Source organism: Mustela nigripes, chromosome 2, assembly GCF_022355385.1.
Source record: "Mustela nigripes isolate SB6536 chromosome 2, MUSNIG.SB6536, whole genome shotgun sequence".
In the NCBI taxonomy this organism is placed as follows: domain Eukaryota; kingdom Metazoa; phylum Chordata; class Mammalia; order Carnivora; family Mustelidae; genus Mustela; species Mustela nigripes.
In genome coordinates this window covers 137,557,040-137,576,628 of record NC_081558.1, presented here as the reverse complement: position 1 = coordinate 137,576,628, position 19,589 = coordinate 137,557,040, and the positions used below count along the sequence as shown (strand labels likewise).

Here is a 19,589-nt window from a genome sequence, read left to right as displayed (position 1 = left end):
TTAAACCTTTTATATTATTCTAGGAATAAATCTAATGAAGCTGCTGACTGTCAAAGAGAACTTAGAAAACTGAAGTTTGAATCCATTATTTCTGAATCACGGTATACATTGCAAATTTTTAAATTAATGTTTTTAGTCATTGAATTTGAAACCATACCTTAAATAACATTTTATTTGAGATATATTTAACTTTTCTTACTATCTTATTTACACATATACCTAACTCATGTTTGTAATATCTTGAAGTTGCTCATTTATTTTGCTTCTCCCTAGATGGGAAAGTTTTAATATCACAGAACTATCTATTTTCTTAGTATTTTAAAAATTTTTCTTTTAAGTTAAAATTACAGTCTTTGATTTCAAATGAGATTTTCACATATCTTTGATAAACATAAAAATGTAGTGTCTAATGTGTATTGGTGAGCTTTTTTTAAAATCCTGTTCCATTTTAGGCATACCAGATTGCTTAAAGAGAAAGAGGATTCTTTAATGGCTTGTCAACAAATATATAAAACTTTACAGGAAGAACTGACTGCAAAAGAAAGACAAGAAGAAGACATGAAAAAAAGAATTAACCTTGCAGAAAATGAACTACAGATAACCAAAACTCTTCTGACTCAGACAAAGGAAGAAGTTGTAACACTGAAAAATGAAAGGTATAGTCCACAACAATTTCTTCCAAAAATATCTTATTTAACTCAGTGTTCCATATATATTTGAAATATCAAGGTCTTATGTATATTAATGACAGTGAAATTATGGCATTTAGGACTTATTTCACGGGAAAGGTCATCACATCCCACCACTTCATTTGATGATGATTAAACTGAAATCCAAATGTGTTAAATGAGATGCTCAAAGTCATATAGTGAAAGTAGAGATGGAATCCACATTATATTTGGTGTTAGATTTTTATTGAAAAGTATCAAAAAGACCATGTGTGATCTTATACTACTGAATTTCACCTAGGCCAATAATTGGTGGATTCTATCATTTTCCAACAGAAAAACATCTTTTTGTATCACTTTTTCCTTTCATTTGCTCCTACTTTTCTTCTCTGTTACTTATCAACAACCTCTTCTTGAGGGCTCTCCTCTGACATTCAGGTAGTAACGGGAAACTAAAAAGCATGTTCATTTAACCTCCCTAGATATTGTTGCTCAGTTAATTTGTCTTTAAATTAACCTTATTTATACTTAATATCTCAACCCTGCTTTCTTTATTTTTTTTTCATTTGCCTGGTATGTCTTTATTCATTCTTTTCAAGTTCTTTAGTTTTAAATGCATATCTGATATATACTACACATGTCGGGCTTTTATTTTATTAGTTTTTGTCAAATCTGGGAGTCTTTAAGGGAGATATTATCCCATTTACATTTATTGATATAACTGTTATATTCCAGAAGAACACAAGTCCCATAAGGGCGAGAATTTTTGTCATAGCTTTTTTTGTCAAGTTTTGTCACTCTATGTGTACAGAATCCAAAATTGGCTATTCGTTTTTCATTTTTCTAGAATTTTTTTTAGTTTATTTTTTATTTTGTTAATTTCATTTTATAAGTATTAGACCATTTTCTAACTTAGAAGATTTATAAACTTTTTTTTCATTCTTTACAAAGGCAGCTATTTGCTCCCAAAGGAAAAGTCTACATAGAATTAAGTTGTCTTAGAACATTCTTATCAACTTTTTGCCCTGGGTTACATCTGTCTCTAACTCCAAGCTAGAAGGAGTTCTGTCCACTTCATAGGGGAACAAGTCTTATTTCTGGTCCATCCTGGGATAAGATGAACAACTGTAATGCTAATTGCCACCCACCATTTCTTCCTGACTCAGCCATGCCAACAACCTGTGTCTTGCAAAGATGGTATACCTTATAGTTATAGGACTCTTCACCACCTCTGCCCTTTCACAATTACATAGTCACTCAGCCCATAGTATATTAGAAACAGCAATTTCATAAGCAGGATATTTGCAAGGTCCAAGCTTACTAATAACAAGAAGAAATGGCAACTGAAAGATTGGTCCAGAATAGGAAGAAAAAAAACCCCAAAATCTAAACAAAAACATGAAAAGCATTGCAATTTGACCCAATATGCAATAGAGACAGCCCAACACACATCAGTAACTTAGAACGTTCCTGTATTTATTAACATGGGTTAATAACTGGTGGCCATGATGATGACCCTGAGTGAGAAAAATAAAAATCAGTTTTATACTCTACATAAAAAGTACAGAATCATATGTCCTAGGACACCATGAAATAAATAATTTTTTTTAAATCTTCTGCTTATAACTTTGGTTATCTGAACAATTTTCTTATATTCCTATATTACCTATAATACCCCATTTCAAATGATGTTAGATTAATTATATTTACTTGTTTATCAGAATTAATGCCATCTTCTTTACAGTGGTCATTGAAAAGATCCTGTCTTTGCTCAAACATTTCTGGAACTCTTTTCTGAGGATTGACTGAAGAGCGTATGTTTTAGAATTTTCTCTGTATGATGAATCTTTGCCCTTTAGGAATGAATTTGATTTTAAAAACCATCTCAAAAAGCAAGTCCAGTGAATATGGTAGGAAGCCAATCTGGGAAATACCATGTGGGATAAAAAATGAATTGTATTTTTTCTCTATGGTTAGTAAATTATCTCTTGCTGCAATTTGAAAAAAGACAGTCTTATGAGTGTTTTGAGGATTGATGGCATCATTAGAATAAATATAGAACTTCCTTGGAGGATTGCTTTGAAATACACACTCACCTAGATGATTATGTTTTGCCACATTTTAGTATGGTTCTCATCTTACCCTCATTGTAAGTATTGAATGAGAAAGATAATTCTTTAAGTTTTCAGAAAATAGAGACATCACTGAGCTACCACCTTCTTTTCCTCGTTTTTTCTTTCATATACTTGCCCTGTTTTCTTCTTTGCTCTTTACACTTTAGTCTATCCAGAAGTAGGCATGATATTACCTAGTCATTTCACCAAATGACTAGGTGACACTAAGTTTACAGTCTGCCACATAACAAATAAAAATGTGCTTATGTATCATACAATAATCATAGGATTATTCCTACACATAACCTATTGTCCTTTTTCTTTGTCCTAGGCCACCTTCAAATTTGGTCTGTCTTGTCCTCTGTTGTACCCTCAAAGTCTAGCATGTATTCACTCAACAAATATTTGTTGAGGGAATGAAGGACTTGCTTTGGGTAATTTAATCAGTCAACAATTATTTGTTGAACATTCACTATATGCCAGGTACTATGCAACCTGGGGATATAATAGTGAATCTGAAACATCCCTGTCCTCAGGAAGCTTACATTCTAATGAGACACAGTTTTAAAAAGTGAGTAGTAATTATAATAATTATAGATTGTGATAATGGATATAAAATAAGTAGAAGGGTATAGTAGCAGAGACTGATAGAAAGGGGACCTGATTTGGAAAGAGCAGTCATAAAAGTGACTTCCAAGATGATATATAAAGGAAGACAAGTCAAAGTAACCAGGCCAAAAGTCAGGAAGAGCTTTACACCCGAAGAGCAAGCTTGGTGAGTTCTCAGAAATGGCAGCATGACTATAGGCCTAACAAGTGTGAGTGAGAGAAGCAAGGACCAAAGCATGCAGGGTCTCCCAGGCCTTTGAGAGTTGTGTATTACATACAGTGCAATGAAAAGAAACCATTGAAGGGATTTTAGCAGAGGAGTGACACTGTGGCAAGATCATTCTGATGCTGAGTGGAGAAGGTGTGGCGATAGTGGGAACAACTCAGGTCATTTACTGTTTTGATACTAATGAAAGGACTTCATATGTGGTTAAGCCTAATAGACAGGAGAAAAATAAAAATCTTCAGCTCCCACCTCTTGCCTTTGTGCTAGGTTATTTAAATGTCTGGACCAACTGGATAGTGGCAAAATAGCCAGAGTTCACTCCATTTTGAACCAAAAGGGATATATGAAAGCCAAGTTAGGAGTGCCTGGATGGCTTAGGTGGTTAAGCATTCAAGTCTTGATTTAACTCAGGTCATGACCTCAGGGTCATGATCTTGGGGTCCTGGGATGGAGCCTCGCATTGCATCAGGCTCCATGCTACGCAAGGAGTAGTCTTCTCTCCTTCTTCCTCTGCCCCCTCGCCATATACTCTGTGTCTCAAATAAATAAATCTTTAAAAATCTTAAAAAAAAAAAAAAAGAAAAAAAAGAAAGCCAAGTTAAAAAGATATCTTGGGGCCTCCTGGGTGGCTCAATGGATTAAAGCCTCTGCCTTCGGCTCAGGTCATGATCCCACGGTCCTGGGATCAAGCCCTGCATCGGACTTTCTGCTTGGCAAGGAGCCTGCTTCCCCTTCTTTCTCTGCCTGCTTGTGATCTCTGTCTGTGAAATAAATAAATAAAATCTTAAAAAAAAAAAAAAGATATCTTGAAGAATAATGATCCTTTGGAAGCTTTTGACACTTCTGTCCAAACCTACCTTGAAATTTTTGTTGACAAGCCAATCAAAGAATCCTCTTTTTAAGCAATCTGGTATGCCTAAAATAGAACAAGATAAGAAAATTTTTTAAAACCATCAATATACAATAGGCAGTATATTTTTATGTTTATCAAAGATATATGAAAATCTCATTTGAAACTAAAGACTATAATTTTAACTTTAAAGAAAAATTTTAAAAATACTAAGAAAATGGATAGTTCTGTGATACTAAAACTTCCCCATCTAGGGAGTAGCAAAATCAATGAAAACTTCAAAATATTATAAACATGAATTAGGCATTATACATGTAAATAATACAAGTCTTCCTTTCACTGTGGGGGCAATCTGTTCACCTGCCCCCTTCCTGTCTCTGTTTGGTTCTTTTCCATCCCTCCTGACTGCGGACATTCCTTAGCTTCATGCATGCTCTTGGCTTTCCTTTCTCCACTTTCTTCCCTTTAACAGGAAACTGTCTCTCAACTGAGCAAGGTTCCCTGTAAAGCTTTGCTTTGAACTGCCAAAGGGACCTCTAAATAGAGATGTCCCTAAAGCAGATGGAGATGTGAAAAGTCCCTCCAAAGAAGAGGTGATAGAGATACTGTTAACATTCACAGAGATGCTTGTTTAGTAGCACAGGGTGGTGCCTGGAATTCTGCCACACAGCAATATCCCAAAACACCATCATGGAAAGACTTGCAGCCCACCAGGCTGCCAGATGTGCTCTCCAAAGGCCAAAACCCAAGTTTCTCTGGGTGATGGCATGTGCTTCTGTAAGCTTGGGCAGACTCATGTGCACATCGCTCTTCCCTCAGCTCTCCTGGTATAGAACCCCTGCCAAAGCTCCCATGGGACCAGTATGAGAAAGGCGCAGTTCAGATGCAGTGTAGATTCAGAAGAGGAGAAAAGGAAGACATCAAAAGCCAAAACTGACCCCAAGGGAAAAAGGGGTAGAACTGAATTGGGGGCAGGAAGGGAAATGGTAACTAGGAAGTAGTTGAAGTATTAGGACAAATTACTCTATTATGCATTGCTTTCTTCCCCACACTCAGGAAGCTCTTTTAGGAGACGAGGCTCCCCTGGAAGGAGGGAAAGTAGGTCCTTAGAGATCACGGATGCTGGGGGTCGAGGTCTGGTCAGCTTGGTCACAGACACCCTGAGGCTGGAGAGAGACATCTCCTGGGTGGAACAGGAAGAAGGCACAGTGGATGGCGCCAGAGAAAAGGGAGCAGTTTTCTCAATTCTATACAAAGAGCTTTCTGCTCTCATGCTTCTGGACTGGGAGGTCTCATCAGGCAGAGCTAGAACTCTGCTCAGACTGTACATTTGTGACAGTGCTTCAGGCCTACAGTGGATTAAACAGGGTTCTGTTGGCTGGCCTGCAGGCCTGATTCCATTTTTGTAGAAAATTATTTCTATGGTAAAATGTGTTTGGAATTCCCTATAACTAACTTACAAATAACGTTTTATAAGGACATATGTGTTTAAGCTTGGAAACTGCCCACACATAACACTTAAGAGAAATTTATGCACTAACATGTGGGCTACAACCAGAGTGCCGAAACCCACAGCTGTCTGTGACAGCTCTCGTACTCTCTGCATTCCCAAGAGCTGTATTAGCACCATCTTGGTAAATTCCAAGAACTATAGGAAAATACTTATTTGACTGACTTGCCAATAGCAGGATGGGATTAGTGAAGAGCATTTGTTGGAAGAAAAGCTTAGTTGTAACCGAAGTTAGGTGCAGGTTGCTTAGGTGTGATTTCTTCTGTGAAATAAATAATATACGTCTGTATCTCTTTATCTGCCTAACTCAATTTTTTTTTTTAAGATTTATTTACTTATGTATTTGAGAGAGAGTGAGCACGCAAGAGCGCGAGAGCACAAGAAGGCGCACAAGTTGGGATGAGGCAGAGGGAGGTTTGAGATGCAGACCCCCCCAACCCACCACCCCATGAGTGAGGAGCCCAATGCAGGGCTAACCAACTGAGCCACCCGGGGGGCCCCTCTTTATCTGTTTTAATTGAAGTTTACTTAAGTGCTCCCTATCCCTTCAGAAGGGTATCTTTTAGACTGTAATGAAGGGTTTTACTCTCCCTGCCCCACACATGTAACCTTAACTTCTTTCCAATTCCCAGATCCTCTCCTCTCACTCTTTGTCTTTGGTTTTTGTTTGTTTGTTCCTATTTAGTCAAAAGCTACAAACCCTCACCCCAGAGGAATATATACAAAATCTAACAGTTTTTTCTCAGGAGCATCTATATGTGACATGACCCCATAATTAAACGTGTGCTTCCTCATGCTCTCTCTCCCATCTCCCTTTCCCCCAGCCTCACCTCCCTCTTTCTCCCTCTCAAAGTCTCTCACACACAATTCACAGGTATCACAATTGTGGGGAGCCCTCTAAAGGCTTCTGGGATCATGTCCTGAGTGAGAGGCATCCTTATGTGGCACTCAGTGGAAGGGGTAAGGGATCTACAAACCAGTCAAGACTCTGCTGTCCTCGCCACATGCCACAGGGGAAGAAGCTTAGTGTTCTTGCATAAGTATGCCATTCCCTTCTCCCCTTACCATGCCTTCTGTCTTACCAACCCAGAGGGGAAGTTATTTCCAAATTTGCCCAAAGGCATGGTTAGCAGATCTGGGAACTTCCACCTGTGAAGCAGGTCATTTTCCCACATTTTCTACATAAGGAAAGAGGTTAAGCAAAGCTAAGTTTCTCACTCAGGGTCACATAATTGGCAAAGATCGTAATCAAGCTCTGCTGTGTCTAATCTCATTACCCATGTTCCCTCCACTACAGTTCACATAGTTCCCTCAGCATCTGTCTTGAAAGGCTGTTTTGTCAGCTCCTCTCTGTGTGACTTCTTTCTCAACCCTGCTGTTAACACTGAGCCTTCAGGGGACTCCCATCCCTGAGAAAATCAGCAGAACCCTGAGTGTTCTCTTTCTGTCTCCTCTCCCCACCCTCTTGCTTTCTTACTCCACCTCTCTACTCTTTCAGGATTCTTCCATTCACTCAATAAATATAAGATGGTGACTTTTGTCTTCTACTCTCTGGTGTCTTGGTAAAATCAGAAATGGAGCTATATCTTCAGAATGAAAATAGAATAATATTTCACAACACATTCTAGACCAAGAGAAACTTACTGTTCAGTTCCTTTAATGAGGCTTGTCATATTTTCATGAAGGTTAAAAAAATGAGAAATGTAGATGCCTGCCTGGGTGGCTCAGTCAGCTGGGTGTCTGCCTTTGGCTCAGGTCATGATCCTGGGGTTGTGAGATCGAGTCCTGAATCGAGCTCCCTGCTTGGTGAGGAACCTGCTTCTCCCTCTGCCTGCTGCCTCCGCTGCTTGTGCTTTCTCTCTCTTTCTCTCTCTCTGTGACAAATAAATAAAATCTTCTAAAAAGTTGCTTTGAATCTGAAAAGATTCAGAAGCAGTGTAGAAAGAGTCTGTTACCTCCTGGTACTGTGGCTTAAGTTTAAAAAACGGACTGTAGAGTTAGGCAAATAGGTTTAACTCTCAACTTGACCAGTATCAAATTTGGACAACTCAGCCACTTTAAGGATCATTTTCCTTATCTGTAAAATGGGTATACTAATAATAGCTATCTTCTCATGAAGACTGAAGTATCTAATATTGTGCCTGGTAGGATATAAGTGCTAAGAAAATGTATTCCCTCTCTTTCTTCTTTTCTTAGGTTGCTAACCCCTTAAAGCATCATATCTCATTAATGTTTACACCCTACATTGGTGATGTAGCTATTTATTAAATGTCTATTCAATCCAATATTTTCTGCTTTACTCTTCAAGTTGTAAAGATTAGACCATGAGTGATTCAATTTGGATGCTATCCTATTAGTTGAAAGTATTATGAAACAAAATGTTCCAAGTAACATCATTCTAAAATAAAGAACATTATTATTCCCCCCCAAAACTCACCTCTTTCTCTGATTTCCTATCTGTCAGCAGCTCTCAGAACAAGAGGCTTGCCAAACTTCTTATGATACCAGAGAGTTAACTGCTTTTAACTAAGGCAGGAGTTGTGGCAAAATCAAAATTATCTCTTTGATTGACAATGTGAAGACATCTCTAAAAGAACAACTTGTGAAATAGAATTTAAAGCTGTCATTTGGCATTATGGTTTGACATTTGTTTGCAGTTACGTTTTTAACTACAATTAAGGGAATCTAGATTTTTGCATGTATGTAAGGAATTAGATTCTCATTTTCTTTCGGGTCTAAGAATTTAAAAGTTAAAATTTTAAAAATAAATACTCCTAATTGAGAGAGATCCTAATTTGCCTATTGTGCCAACTCCAGAAACGTTATTTTTAAGCAATATTTCATGAAACTGCAGGGTAGAGTGCTGCAGATAGCCACACCTCCCTCTCAAATATAAAAAGCAAAGACAGCATACCACTGCAGAGAGCTCAAGGCTGATATGAGCGTGAGCCAGAATTGCTGATGAATTCTCTCACTTTAGATGGTCATTTACTACTTTGGAATCTTGTTTCTTCTAAAATTCAGTCAATTGCCTTAGGTGTATCAACAAAAAAATGGCGAGAAAGAATCAATCCCTAGAGACTAAAACAATGCCTGACACGTAATGGATATTTGCTGGATAGATGGATGTATGGATGAGAATTAATTTAATCCCTATGAAACCACTGATTGCATGATTTAAAGTTAGATGTTTCTCTCAAGTCCAGAAAGTCCTGACTTGTCAAAAATCAGAGGTGGGATCCTTTGTCAGATTCTTAGTAATATCCAAATTTAGGACCTAAATCTGTATTGTTTCCTATAAATCTAAGGCATTTTTACCTCCAGAATGGGTTCAGAAGAGGAAATTAGATGTCTCTATAATATTCAAAAATGGCTATACATTTTCAACTTTTTACAACATGGAAAAATATGGAATATGCATCTAACAATGTTTTATTTCTTATCATTCCTCTAGATTTCTAGCAGAAAGGCTCACAAGAGTCAAAACTGATCCCTTTTAGTTTCTTTGAACACAAGCTTGTTTTTCATCATCAGTGACTTAAATGGTTTTGTATTCCTGAACAATGGGTATAGTGTGAAAGTGTGATTTTTGTTTTTAGAATTGGGATTATCTTTTTCACACATATAATCATCTCTGTTTACATTACTCAATGCCCATTTCATGCTAATTAAGGGCAGTAAGTATTTGTACAATCACATATGATTATTCTTTCTGCTTTGTCCTACTAAAGAATCACACAAAAGTCTCAGAGTCTGGGTCAGAGGCTCAAAAGGAATCAAAGCGATCTGAAAGCCCTTCTCTTTTCTAGAGCCATAGGTAAATCAAGCAGACTTACCACTGCAGACTTTAAGTCCATGATTTTTTAAAGAGTTCATTCAAAACACCTTAGACTTTGTGGAAATGTCATAGGGAACTTTATAACTCTGAAAATCCAGTAAATAATTATCATTTCCTTAACATTGTTTAAACCTTGGTCTACTCTATTTTAGTATCTATAATCTAGACTTTCAGGTTTTATTCTAAAAGGAAACATGTTAACAGCAGTGGCGTTTTGTACACAGTTCATCAGAGGAATGTATATGGAATGGATTCCACTTTGGTTGTATCTAAATTATATTTGTCTTCAGAGAGGCTGAAATTTGAGCATCTAAATACTCTACCACTCATTTCACACACAAAAAAGGTAACTTCTAGTGTACTGACAGGCACCCATCTGAAAATACCTGTTGGAATTTTCTAATCAGTAAGGCCTCTTTTCAAATAAGAAACCGGGCTTAAGAAATAAAATGGACCAAATTGCCAAGACTGTGCTGTCTGCTATTTCTAACAAGTGCATAGCCAGCCACATCCATTCTGTATACTGGTATTTTAAAAACCCGGTCAAGTGCTACTTCAGTTTCCATCAACTGCCGTTCCTTATTTGATTAAGTTTACTATTATAAGATTCTAATCTCATACCTAAAGTTGTATAATAGCACTTGAAAGTAGACCATGGCATTAGTTTTCTATTGCTGCTATTACAAATTGCCGCCAATCTAACAGCTTAAAACATCACAAATTTTTTATCTTACAGTTTTGCAAGTCAGAAGTCCATAGGAGTATTAAGGGACTAAAATCAAGGTGTCCCTAGGGCACGTTCTTTCTGGAAGTTCCAGGGGCAAGCCCATTCCTTGCTTCTTCCAGCTTTAAGAGGCTGCTGACATTCTGGCAGTCTTTGCATCCTAGCCACATGAATCCAGTCTTTGCTTCCTTTGTCACATCATCACCTTCCTCTACATTAATGCATTCTCCTCTTTCTTATAAAGGCCTTGGTAATTACCTTTAGGGCACAACCAAATAATCCAAGATAATCTCCCCATGTCAAGACTCTTAATCACATCTGCAAAGTCTCTTTTGGCATATAAAGTAACATACAGACTCTGTAGATGAGGACATGGATATCTTTGAAGGAAATTATTCAGTCTACTGCAACTGTGTTAAGTTAAAGATGGCCCTTATTACTCCTATAGCAAATACTAAAATAAAACTAGACAAAAAATTTATAGCTAAACAGCCAAAAAAGTGGATAAAGTTGAATCTTAAGACATATGCAAAATCCAAAAGAAGGCAGAAAAAAGAGGGAAAGCACACAACAGATGAGGCACATAGGAGACACATAGCAAGAGGATAGATTTAAGGCTAACCATATCAACAACTGAATTAAATGTAAGTTGTCTAAACATTCCAATTAAAAGATGAAGATTATATAAGAATCTTTGTATAAGACTGTATAAGAAAAAGTAAGATTCAGCTATAAACTGCCTGTAGGAAATTTATTTTAAATGTAATGACATAAATAATTTAAAAGTAAAACAATGAAAAAAAAACCACCAAGTTGATGCTAATCAAAAGAAAGCTGAAATACTGTAGATATCATGTAAAATAGATTTTAGACCAAAGAATATTACTAGGAATAAAGAAATTCATTTCAAAATGATAAGTGGGTTGGGACACTTAGGTGGCTTGGTCAGTTAAGGATCAGACTCTTGATTTAGTCTCACGTCATGATCTCAGGGTCAGGAGATGAGCCCCTCCCTCTTCCTCTGCCCCTCCTCTCTCTCTCTCTCTCTCTCTCTCTTTCTCTCTCTCTCTATCTCTGTATCATAAAAAAAGAAAAGAAAAGATTCAGGGCAATCACAAAAATTCCAACAGAACTTATTGTAGAAATTAACAAGCTAATTCTAAAATTCACATGGAAATGCAAAGGGCCTAGAATAAGCAAAGCAACTTTGGGAAGAAACCTGTATAGTCACTACCTGACTTCAAGACTTGTAAAGCTACATATTTAATAGGACAAGTTGATCAGTGGAACAGAATAGAGAATCCAGAAATAGGCACATGTATATGGTTTATTGATTTTCTACATGTGTACTAAAACAATTCATTGGAAAAAAGATAGTATTTTGAAACCATTGGTATTGGAATAATTGTATATACGTATGTGAAAAATGAACTTTGATTCATACTATGAAATATATTTATATAAATTCAAAATAAAGATCTAAATATAAAACCTAAAATCATAAATTTCTTAAAGAAGACATGGAAGAACAACATTTATGAGCTTGAGTTGGGCAAAGATTTCTTGGATTCTACACCAAAAGAACACTCCACAAAAGAAAAAAAAATAACGTTGATAAATTGAACTTCATTAAAATTAAGACTTCTGTTTCTTAAAGGACAGTTTAGAGAATGAAAAGGCAAACTGTATACTGGAATAATATATTTGCAAAATATATGTCTCATAAAGGCCTTGTTTCCAGAATATGTAAAGAACTTCAGAAACTCTGTCATATTTGAACAGACACTTCACCAGCTTCACCAATGAAGACATATAGGTGGTCAATAAGTACACAAAAGGACACTTAACATCATTAGTCATTAGGGAAATGCAAATTAAAGCCATGGTGAGATACTACTACACACCTTCAATGTCTAGAATTAAAAAGTCTGAGCATAAAGTTGACAAGGATGTAGAGAAATGAATTTTCATACCCAGCTCATTGGAATATAAAACAGTACAACCTCTTTGGGAAACAGTTTGGAAATTTCTTAAAAAGTTAAGCATTATACTTACTTGCTACCCCAGTGTTTTACTCAGGAGGAATTAAAGGGATTATCTATATAAAAACTTGTACAGAGGTATTGATAGTAGCTTCATTTGTAAGAGCCCAAACCTGTGAAACAACCTGTATGTCTGCCAACAGGTGAGTTGATCAAATTGTGGTATAGCCATACAATGAAATACTACCCAGCAACAAAAATGAACCTCAATGTAAGCAAGGAATATCCCCTGCCTCCAGGATAGAGGTCCTCAAAGTGGCTTCCAGGGGAATTTCAGAATTTTGATGGGCTCCGCTCGGTGCCAGGTGCACACCTCCCAGTGAGATGCCTGACCGTGATCAGACTTGGCCACTCGACTTGTTCTTGCCACTGAAATGTGAGAGAGTGCACCAATTCTGAGTAGAAGCTTTAACAGACCCAATGTTTTGGAGATTTTTCTTTTCCATCTGCCAGACGCTCCCTGGTGATCTAGTGGTTAGGATTCGGTGCTCTCTCCCTTTTCCATCTGCCACTAAAGTAGCATTCCTGGGTAAGAATTGCTCCTTGAGCTACACCCTGGAACAAAACATGGGGAGCAAACCAACAGGTGACACATAGCCTAAGCAAAACAAAATAAACTCTAGCACTTTAAACTCTGAGATTACAGATATGTTAAGTTTGGGATGTCTCTGAAATATAAAAGTAGAGCAGTCAGATGGTGAGTTGGATTCATGAGTCAGATACTCAAGAGAATACGGAGACGAGATCTGAGCCAGAGATAAAGTTTGGGAGTTGTCAGCATCTAGTTTGCATTTGAAGCATAGGAGTGGATAAGATCATCTAGAGAAACAGGAGAAAGGAAAAAGTGCTGAGTAGCCCAAACATTTAAATGACAAGTACAGGAAGACGAGTCTGCAAGGCCGACAGGAATGGCTGAGTATTTGGAGGAAAGCCAGAAATGAGGTTTCTAGTGCAATCCCACTTGTGCTGTCCTTGCTCCCCTTTGTTTCTTCTGCTTCACCTCCTTTTCCTTAACCTGGAGACTGCTGAGCAAGGGTCAGAACCTGCTGGATGCACCTCACACTCAGCAAGATAAGTTTTTCTTTTACATTACTGGATTTTGAGCATTGGATTTTGAGAATTGGTGCACCCTCTCATTTGGACAGGGATCCTGCCTTCCTAATTCACCTCTGTGCTTCCAGGGCCCAATGACACTGCCTTGTCCCTAGTGTGCATAGCTGACAGTCAACTCTACCCTACTGGTCACCTGCCTGGCCCTTCACCTTAGTCTTTCCTTTTAATTCCTTTTCCTCCACATGCATGTGCTCAGGCTTTAATCACTATTTTTAAATAAATACTGAATAGATAAAGAGGAAGTGAACATAGGTGTAAAGTACGAAGAAGTACACTACGATGAACATCTATGTGTCAACCCCTCAGTTTAGAAAATAGAACCCTGCCATTAGCTTTGAAGTCCCTTTGTGTTTCTCCATATTTCCACCACAGTGCCTCATTCTGTGGAGGAAACCACCAGCTTGCATTTTGTGGTTCTCAGCAAACTAGGAATAGAAGAGAACTTCTTCAGATGGATAAAGAGCATCTATAAAAACCTGTAGAGAACACCTGATGTTTCTTTGCTTCACTTTATAATTTTACCGACTTGTTTACAGTCCTTAAAAAAGTTAGAGTTTGCGTATATCTTCATAGAAATAAAATCATACTATAAGGGTTACCCAATTTTTTTTTCTTTGTGCTCAAGATTATGGTTCTGGGATTTGTCCGTTATGGTGCATGTAGCTGAAAAGCATTCATTTCTTTATCTGTATTATATTCTAAACTATACCACAATTGGTTTATCCATTCTGCTTTAAGTATATTCTGTAAGGTTTGTTATGTAGCAATTTCACTATTGTTCAATTCTAAGTATTTTTAAATATCAATTGTGATTTTTTTTTTTTACTTGACCCATGACTTACAGAAATACATGTTTTAAATTTCCAAATACATGGACATATTTTATGTGTCTTTTGTTACAGATGTTTGTTTTCTGAGCATATAGACTCTAACAGTGCTGTTCAATAGTATAATGTGAGCCATTATGTAATTTAAAATTTTTCAATTGCCACATCAAAAGAGAAAAATAAACAGGTAAAATGTATAACATATTTCACTTAACTCCATGTGTACAAATTATCATTTAAATATGTAATCATCTTTAAAAATTATAATAAATATTTTAGATTTTTGGGAGGTACTAAATTTTAAAATCTGGTATGCATTTTAAATTTAGGCACATCCTAATTTGAGCCAGTTACATTTTAAGGGCTTAGAAACTACATACGGTTAGTGGCTACCATATTGGATTATACAAGTTAATCAGACAACAGTTGTTTAAAAGTTACTTTCTGGCCTAGGATGTCCATTTCATGTGAACTGGAAAATGATTGTGTGTTTTCCTACTAATCTGGCACAGGGTTCTATATAGGAGCCTTAAATCAGTCTTATCTGCATTGCTAAAATCCTCTATATTCTGAATTATTTGTCTGTTTGACCTTGGGTTGCTGCATTGCACATTACAGGAGGACCTCTCACATTAGGCTGGAGTTGTGCAGTATACATTTCCATGGCCTTATGTGGTGATCCCAGAGACTGACTTACATAATTGAGGGAACTGTGTTGAAATCTAACTGTAGTATGGATTTTACAGTTTCTCCTTACAGTTCTATGAAGTTTTGCTTTATATATTTGGAGGCAATTTTAACAGGTGCATACAAATTTAGACTACTTATGGTGAATTAACCTGTTGTCACTGTAAGTCCAAAATAATGATTTTTGTCTTTAAGTTTACTTTGTCTAATATTAATATAGTTGCATGCTTCTCTTTCTTTAATATTTCACCTTTTACATCCTTTACATCTTTTACATAATGTTACATCTTTTCCAAAAAAAGAAAAAGGAAATCTTTCCATGCCCTTATGTTTTAGGAATGCATCTTATAAAGAACATACATGTTCTTTATGCTCAGTGTCTTTTTTTTTTGCCAAGACTATTTCTCTATTTTAACTTATGAGTTTAATTTATTTACCATCATTGTGATTGCTACCTTAAGCATTATATTTTTTCTTTTTTTCTGCACTGTTTCTAACTTTTGGGTTTTGGGGTGGAACGGAATTGTTGGAGTTTTGTTTATTTTCTTTGCACTTTTTCCTCTAATGGTTATTCTATTTGTATTTTTTTAATGGTTACTTTAGAAATTTTTACTAAGCATACTTAGTGAAGTCTAAGATTAATATCTCACAGTCTCCTTGAATCATGCCAGGACCAAAGAATACTTGAGCTCAACACTATATTTTATTCAGATATTTGTTTATAATTACCTGCATCCAGGTCTGGTTGCATAATTTTCAGGGCCCAGTACAAACTGAAAATGTGGACCTCTTTGTTTCTCTGCCTTCACAGTACCTCCTTCAACCTGACATGGTATTTTCTTTTCTTTTATTTTTTTTTTTTAAGATTTTTATCTATTTACTTGAGAGAGAGAGTGTGAGAGAGAGCATGAGAGGGGAGAAGGTCATAGGTAGAAGCAGACTCTACTGAGCAGGGAGCCTGATGTGGGGCTTAATCCCAGGACTCCAGGATCATGACCTGAAACGAAGGCAGTTGCCTAACCAACTGAGCCACCCATGTGCCCCTGGTATTTTCTTGATTACTATTGAATGTTGTGCTCCCTTGGGCATGGGGGAATCGTGGAGTGGATACAGGCTTTCACAAGCACCCAGTATTTTTCCCCATGATTCAGAGCAGGGGGAGTACACATGCCCAACCCTCACCCTCCCCATGCAGGTACCTACACCTGAGCCCACACCCAAAGCAAATGGTGGGCAAGGCTGAGAAACAAGGGGCTAGAGAACCATCCTAGAAAGGCAGGGAGTTGATAGGAGGTAGGACTGTATGTGAACCAAGACTCTAAGCCAAACCCTTGGTTCATGCTCAATTTTTCCATCAGACCTCACATAAAACACAAATTTAAAGATAAAATTATTAAGAATTTCTTGTTGGTGACCATAATGCATTAATTCTGAAGCACAGGATCCCCTTCTGAGGTTGCGCCTTGTACAACTCTCTTGATCACATGCTCAAGAAGTCTTCCCTGCATTTGTGTTTGCCAGTTTCTTTGCTCACATTTCTTCTTGCATGCTTGACCTTCCTTCTAAATCTTACCCCTCCTATAAAGCATAGTCTTTAAAAGGGTCTTTAGTAAAAGTCTTTTAGCTGGTAGTAAACACTCTGATTTTGTTTATCCACGCATATTTTATTTCAGTCTCATTTTGAAAGAAAGTTTTGCTGGGTACCCAACTTTAGTTGGTGGTTATTTTCACATAAAATTTTGAACATAATATTTTGCTTTCTGACTTCCTTTGTGTTGGAGAATAAGCTTTCAATATGTTTGGGTTCCTTTGAAGATATTGGATTTTTTCTCTCCAGCTTCTTTCAAGATCTCTTTAACTTTGATGTTCCTCATGTTCACTATCAGATGCCCAGATGGGAGATTTATTTTTATTTATCTTGCTTGGAATCCATTTGGCTTCATAGATTTGTGAGTTAGTGTTTTTCATCAATCTGGAATAGTCCCCTCAAATATTGTTTCCTCTTTCTTTTCTCTCCTCTCCTTCGGAAATAGTGCATAGATATATATTAGATATTTTCCCTCTGTCCTCCATATATCAACTTCACTTTTATATTTTCCATATTTTTCACTTCCTGTACTTCAGTCTGTATAGTTTCTTTAAATCTCCCTTTTAGTTTATTGCTTCATTCTTTAGCTGTGAATAATTTGCTACAGGACCACCCACTGTTTTTCATTTTGATTATTATATTTTTAATTTTTGCAAGTTTGATTTGATTCCTTTTCATATTTCATTAGTTATTTAAATAACTTTTATTTCATTGAACATCCTGATTTTATATTCTATATCTTAAAACTCAACACTTTAGAAAGTATGAGTTTAATTATGTTTTCATTTGTGTCTGCTTATTCTCTCTCTTACTGGCTTTTTTTTTTCTTTTCTAGTTTTGTGATTTTTTAAAAAAATCAGGATCTCATAGGTCTTGACTTTTTATCTGTAGAAAACCTTTGAGTCCCAGGATGAAGATAGGTTGCTCCCTAAAATATTGGTATTTTTTCCTACCAGACATCTGGAGATAAAGTTAACCTATTACTACCTTAAGATATATTTTCAACATGAAGCTTTTTGAACCACCTTTGAACTGTTGTATGAATTCACGATAAAAACCTGAATTAGGGGGGCGCCTGGGTGGCTCAGTGGGTTAAGCCGCTGCCTTCGGCTCAGGTCATGATCTCAGGGTCCTGGGATCGAGGCCCGCATCGGGCTCTCTGCTCAGCAGGGAGCCTGCTTCCCTCTCTCTCTCTCTGCCTGCCTCTCCATCTACTTGTGATTTCTCTCTGTCAAATAAATAAATAAATAATAAAATCTTTAAAAAAAAAAAAAAACCTGAATTAGGGTTAGTTTGTGTTTACAGATTCCTGTGAGAAATTTATATTTTTCCCTATATCTAGCACCACAATTCAAAACCAGTAATTTTCTTTTGTACCTTGAGAGATGTTATTTGAATTTTACACATACTAGGTGTGAATTCACACATATACTGCACGTGCAGCTCTTTGAGATGCAGCTTCATGCAGGTGAGTTTCCACTTAGACCTTTTCTCTCCTGAGCCCTTCATGAAATTTAAAGCTCAAGTTCATCAATTTTGGAAGGTACCTTCAAGTTGAGAATTGGTTTCAATGCTCCACCTATTGTTGGGGGTTCTTCCTTTTACTTCACTTTTTTAAAGATTTAGTTTGAAATAATTACAGAAAAGTTACAAAGACGGTATAGAGAGAGTGTATGTTTCTCTTTGGTCCACTTTTAATAACAATGACACATCTGTAAAAACTAAGAAATTAACATTGGTATAATACAATTAACTATACTATAGACCTTATTTAAATTTCAATAGTTTCCCACTCATATCCTTCTGTTCTTTCATTTGGGTTTTGTTCTCTGCATCCTTCCCACTTTTTGTCCAGCTCACTGATGAATTCTAAGATTTTTTTATAAGTTAAAAAAATGTTTACTAATTTTCAGTACAAAAGTTGTCAAAGAACCTAGTCCAACACACTTCTGGAAAGAGAAGTCTGGGGAGTTTTAAATTTTTTAAATCAGTTTCCCTCAAATGATATTCATAATCCTAGTTACCAAGTCCAACATGTCTTCTTATGCTTGTGTCCTTAAAATTTTCTAGCCTAGAAATGTCAGCATTATTTTTATTATTTTATTTATAATATATTATTATTTATAATAATTTATATTTATTATTTATATTTATAATATATTGTTTTATTTATAAAATATTTATTGTTTAATTTTTATTATTTTATTAGAAAAAAGTTTAATAATATTAAAAGAGTGAGAGTAGAAGAGAAATTAAGAGAGAGATTGAGAGTCCATAATAATAATATAGGTGGGAGAAAAAGTCAAGAGCCTTAACAAGGCTGTTGGTAGTGGGAAAGGAAGAGAAGGAATAGTTTGGGGTCCACTCAGGAAGTAAAATACAGAATTTGGTATTGAATGGATGTGGTAGAACAAGGAGAAGAGAGAGAGAAAACTCAGGGATTTCAAACCAAAGATTTGACTCTTAAAGATTTTTAGAAGTCAAAAGGAAAAGCAAGATTGCAGATGATAGTAAACTTGTTTTTTAATGGATCTGGTATTAATGGTTCATTAAGGTGGAGATGTCCAACAGGCAGTTACAACTGAAAGTCACAATTTTGAGAAAGGAGTCAGAGCTACAAGGAACAGGGTGGTGATAGAAAACAGATAAGAATTAGGAATAAGCAGTGGAGAAGAATCACCTACATCGAAACTAAGGAGGGATGTGGTGATTATGGAAGAGGGAGAGTCCTATTAACAAGTGTGCTTTTGGGATCAAGGTGATGCTGGCCTCATAAAATGAGTTTGGAAGTTT

General features: G+C 36.5%; 1 protein-coding gene across 1 annotated transcript in view; it reads left to right on the top strand.

The window, feature by feature from the left end:
• LEKR1 (leucine, glutamate and lysine rich 1) overlaps positions 1-19,589 on the top strand; it is a 186,642-nt gene that overhangs the window by 128,135 nt on the left and 38,918 nt on the right. The window contains exons 8-9 of the mRNA XM_059391702.1: positions 24-101; positions 453-656. Coding sequence (XP_059247685.1) covers positions 24-101; positions 453-656 — 282 coding nt within the window. The remainder of the gene's footprint in view (positions 1-23; positions 102-452; positions 657-19,589) is intronic.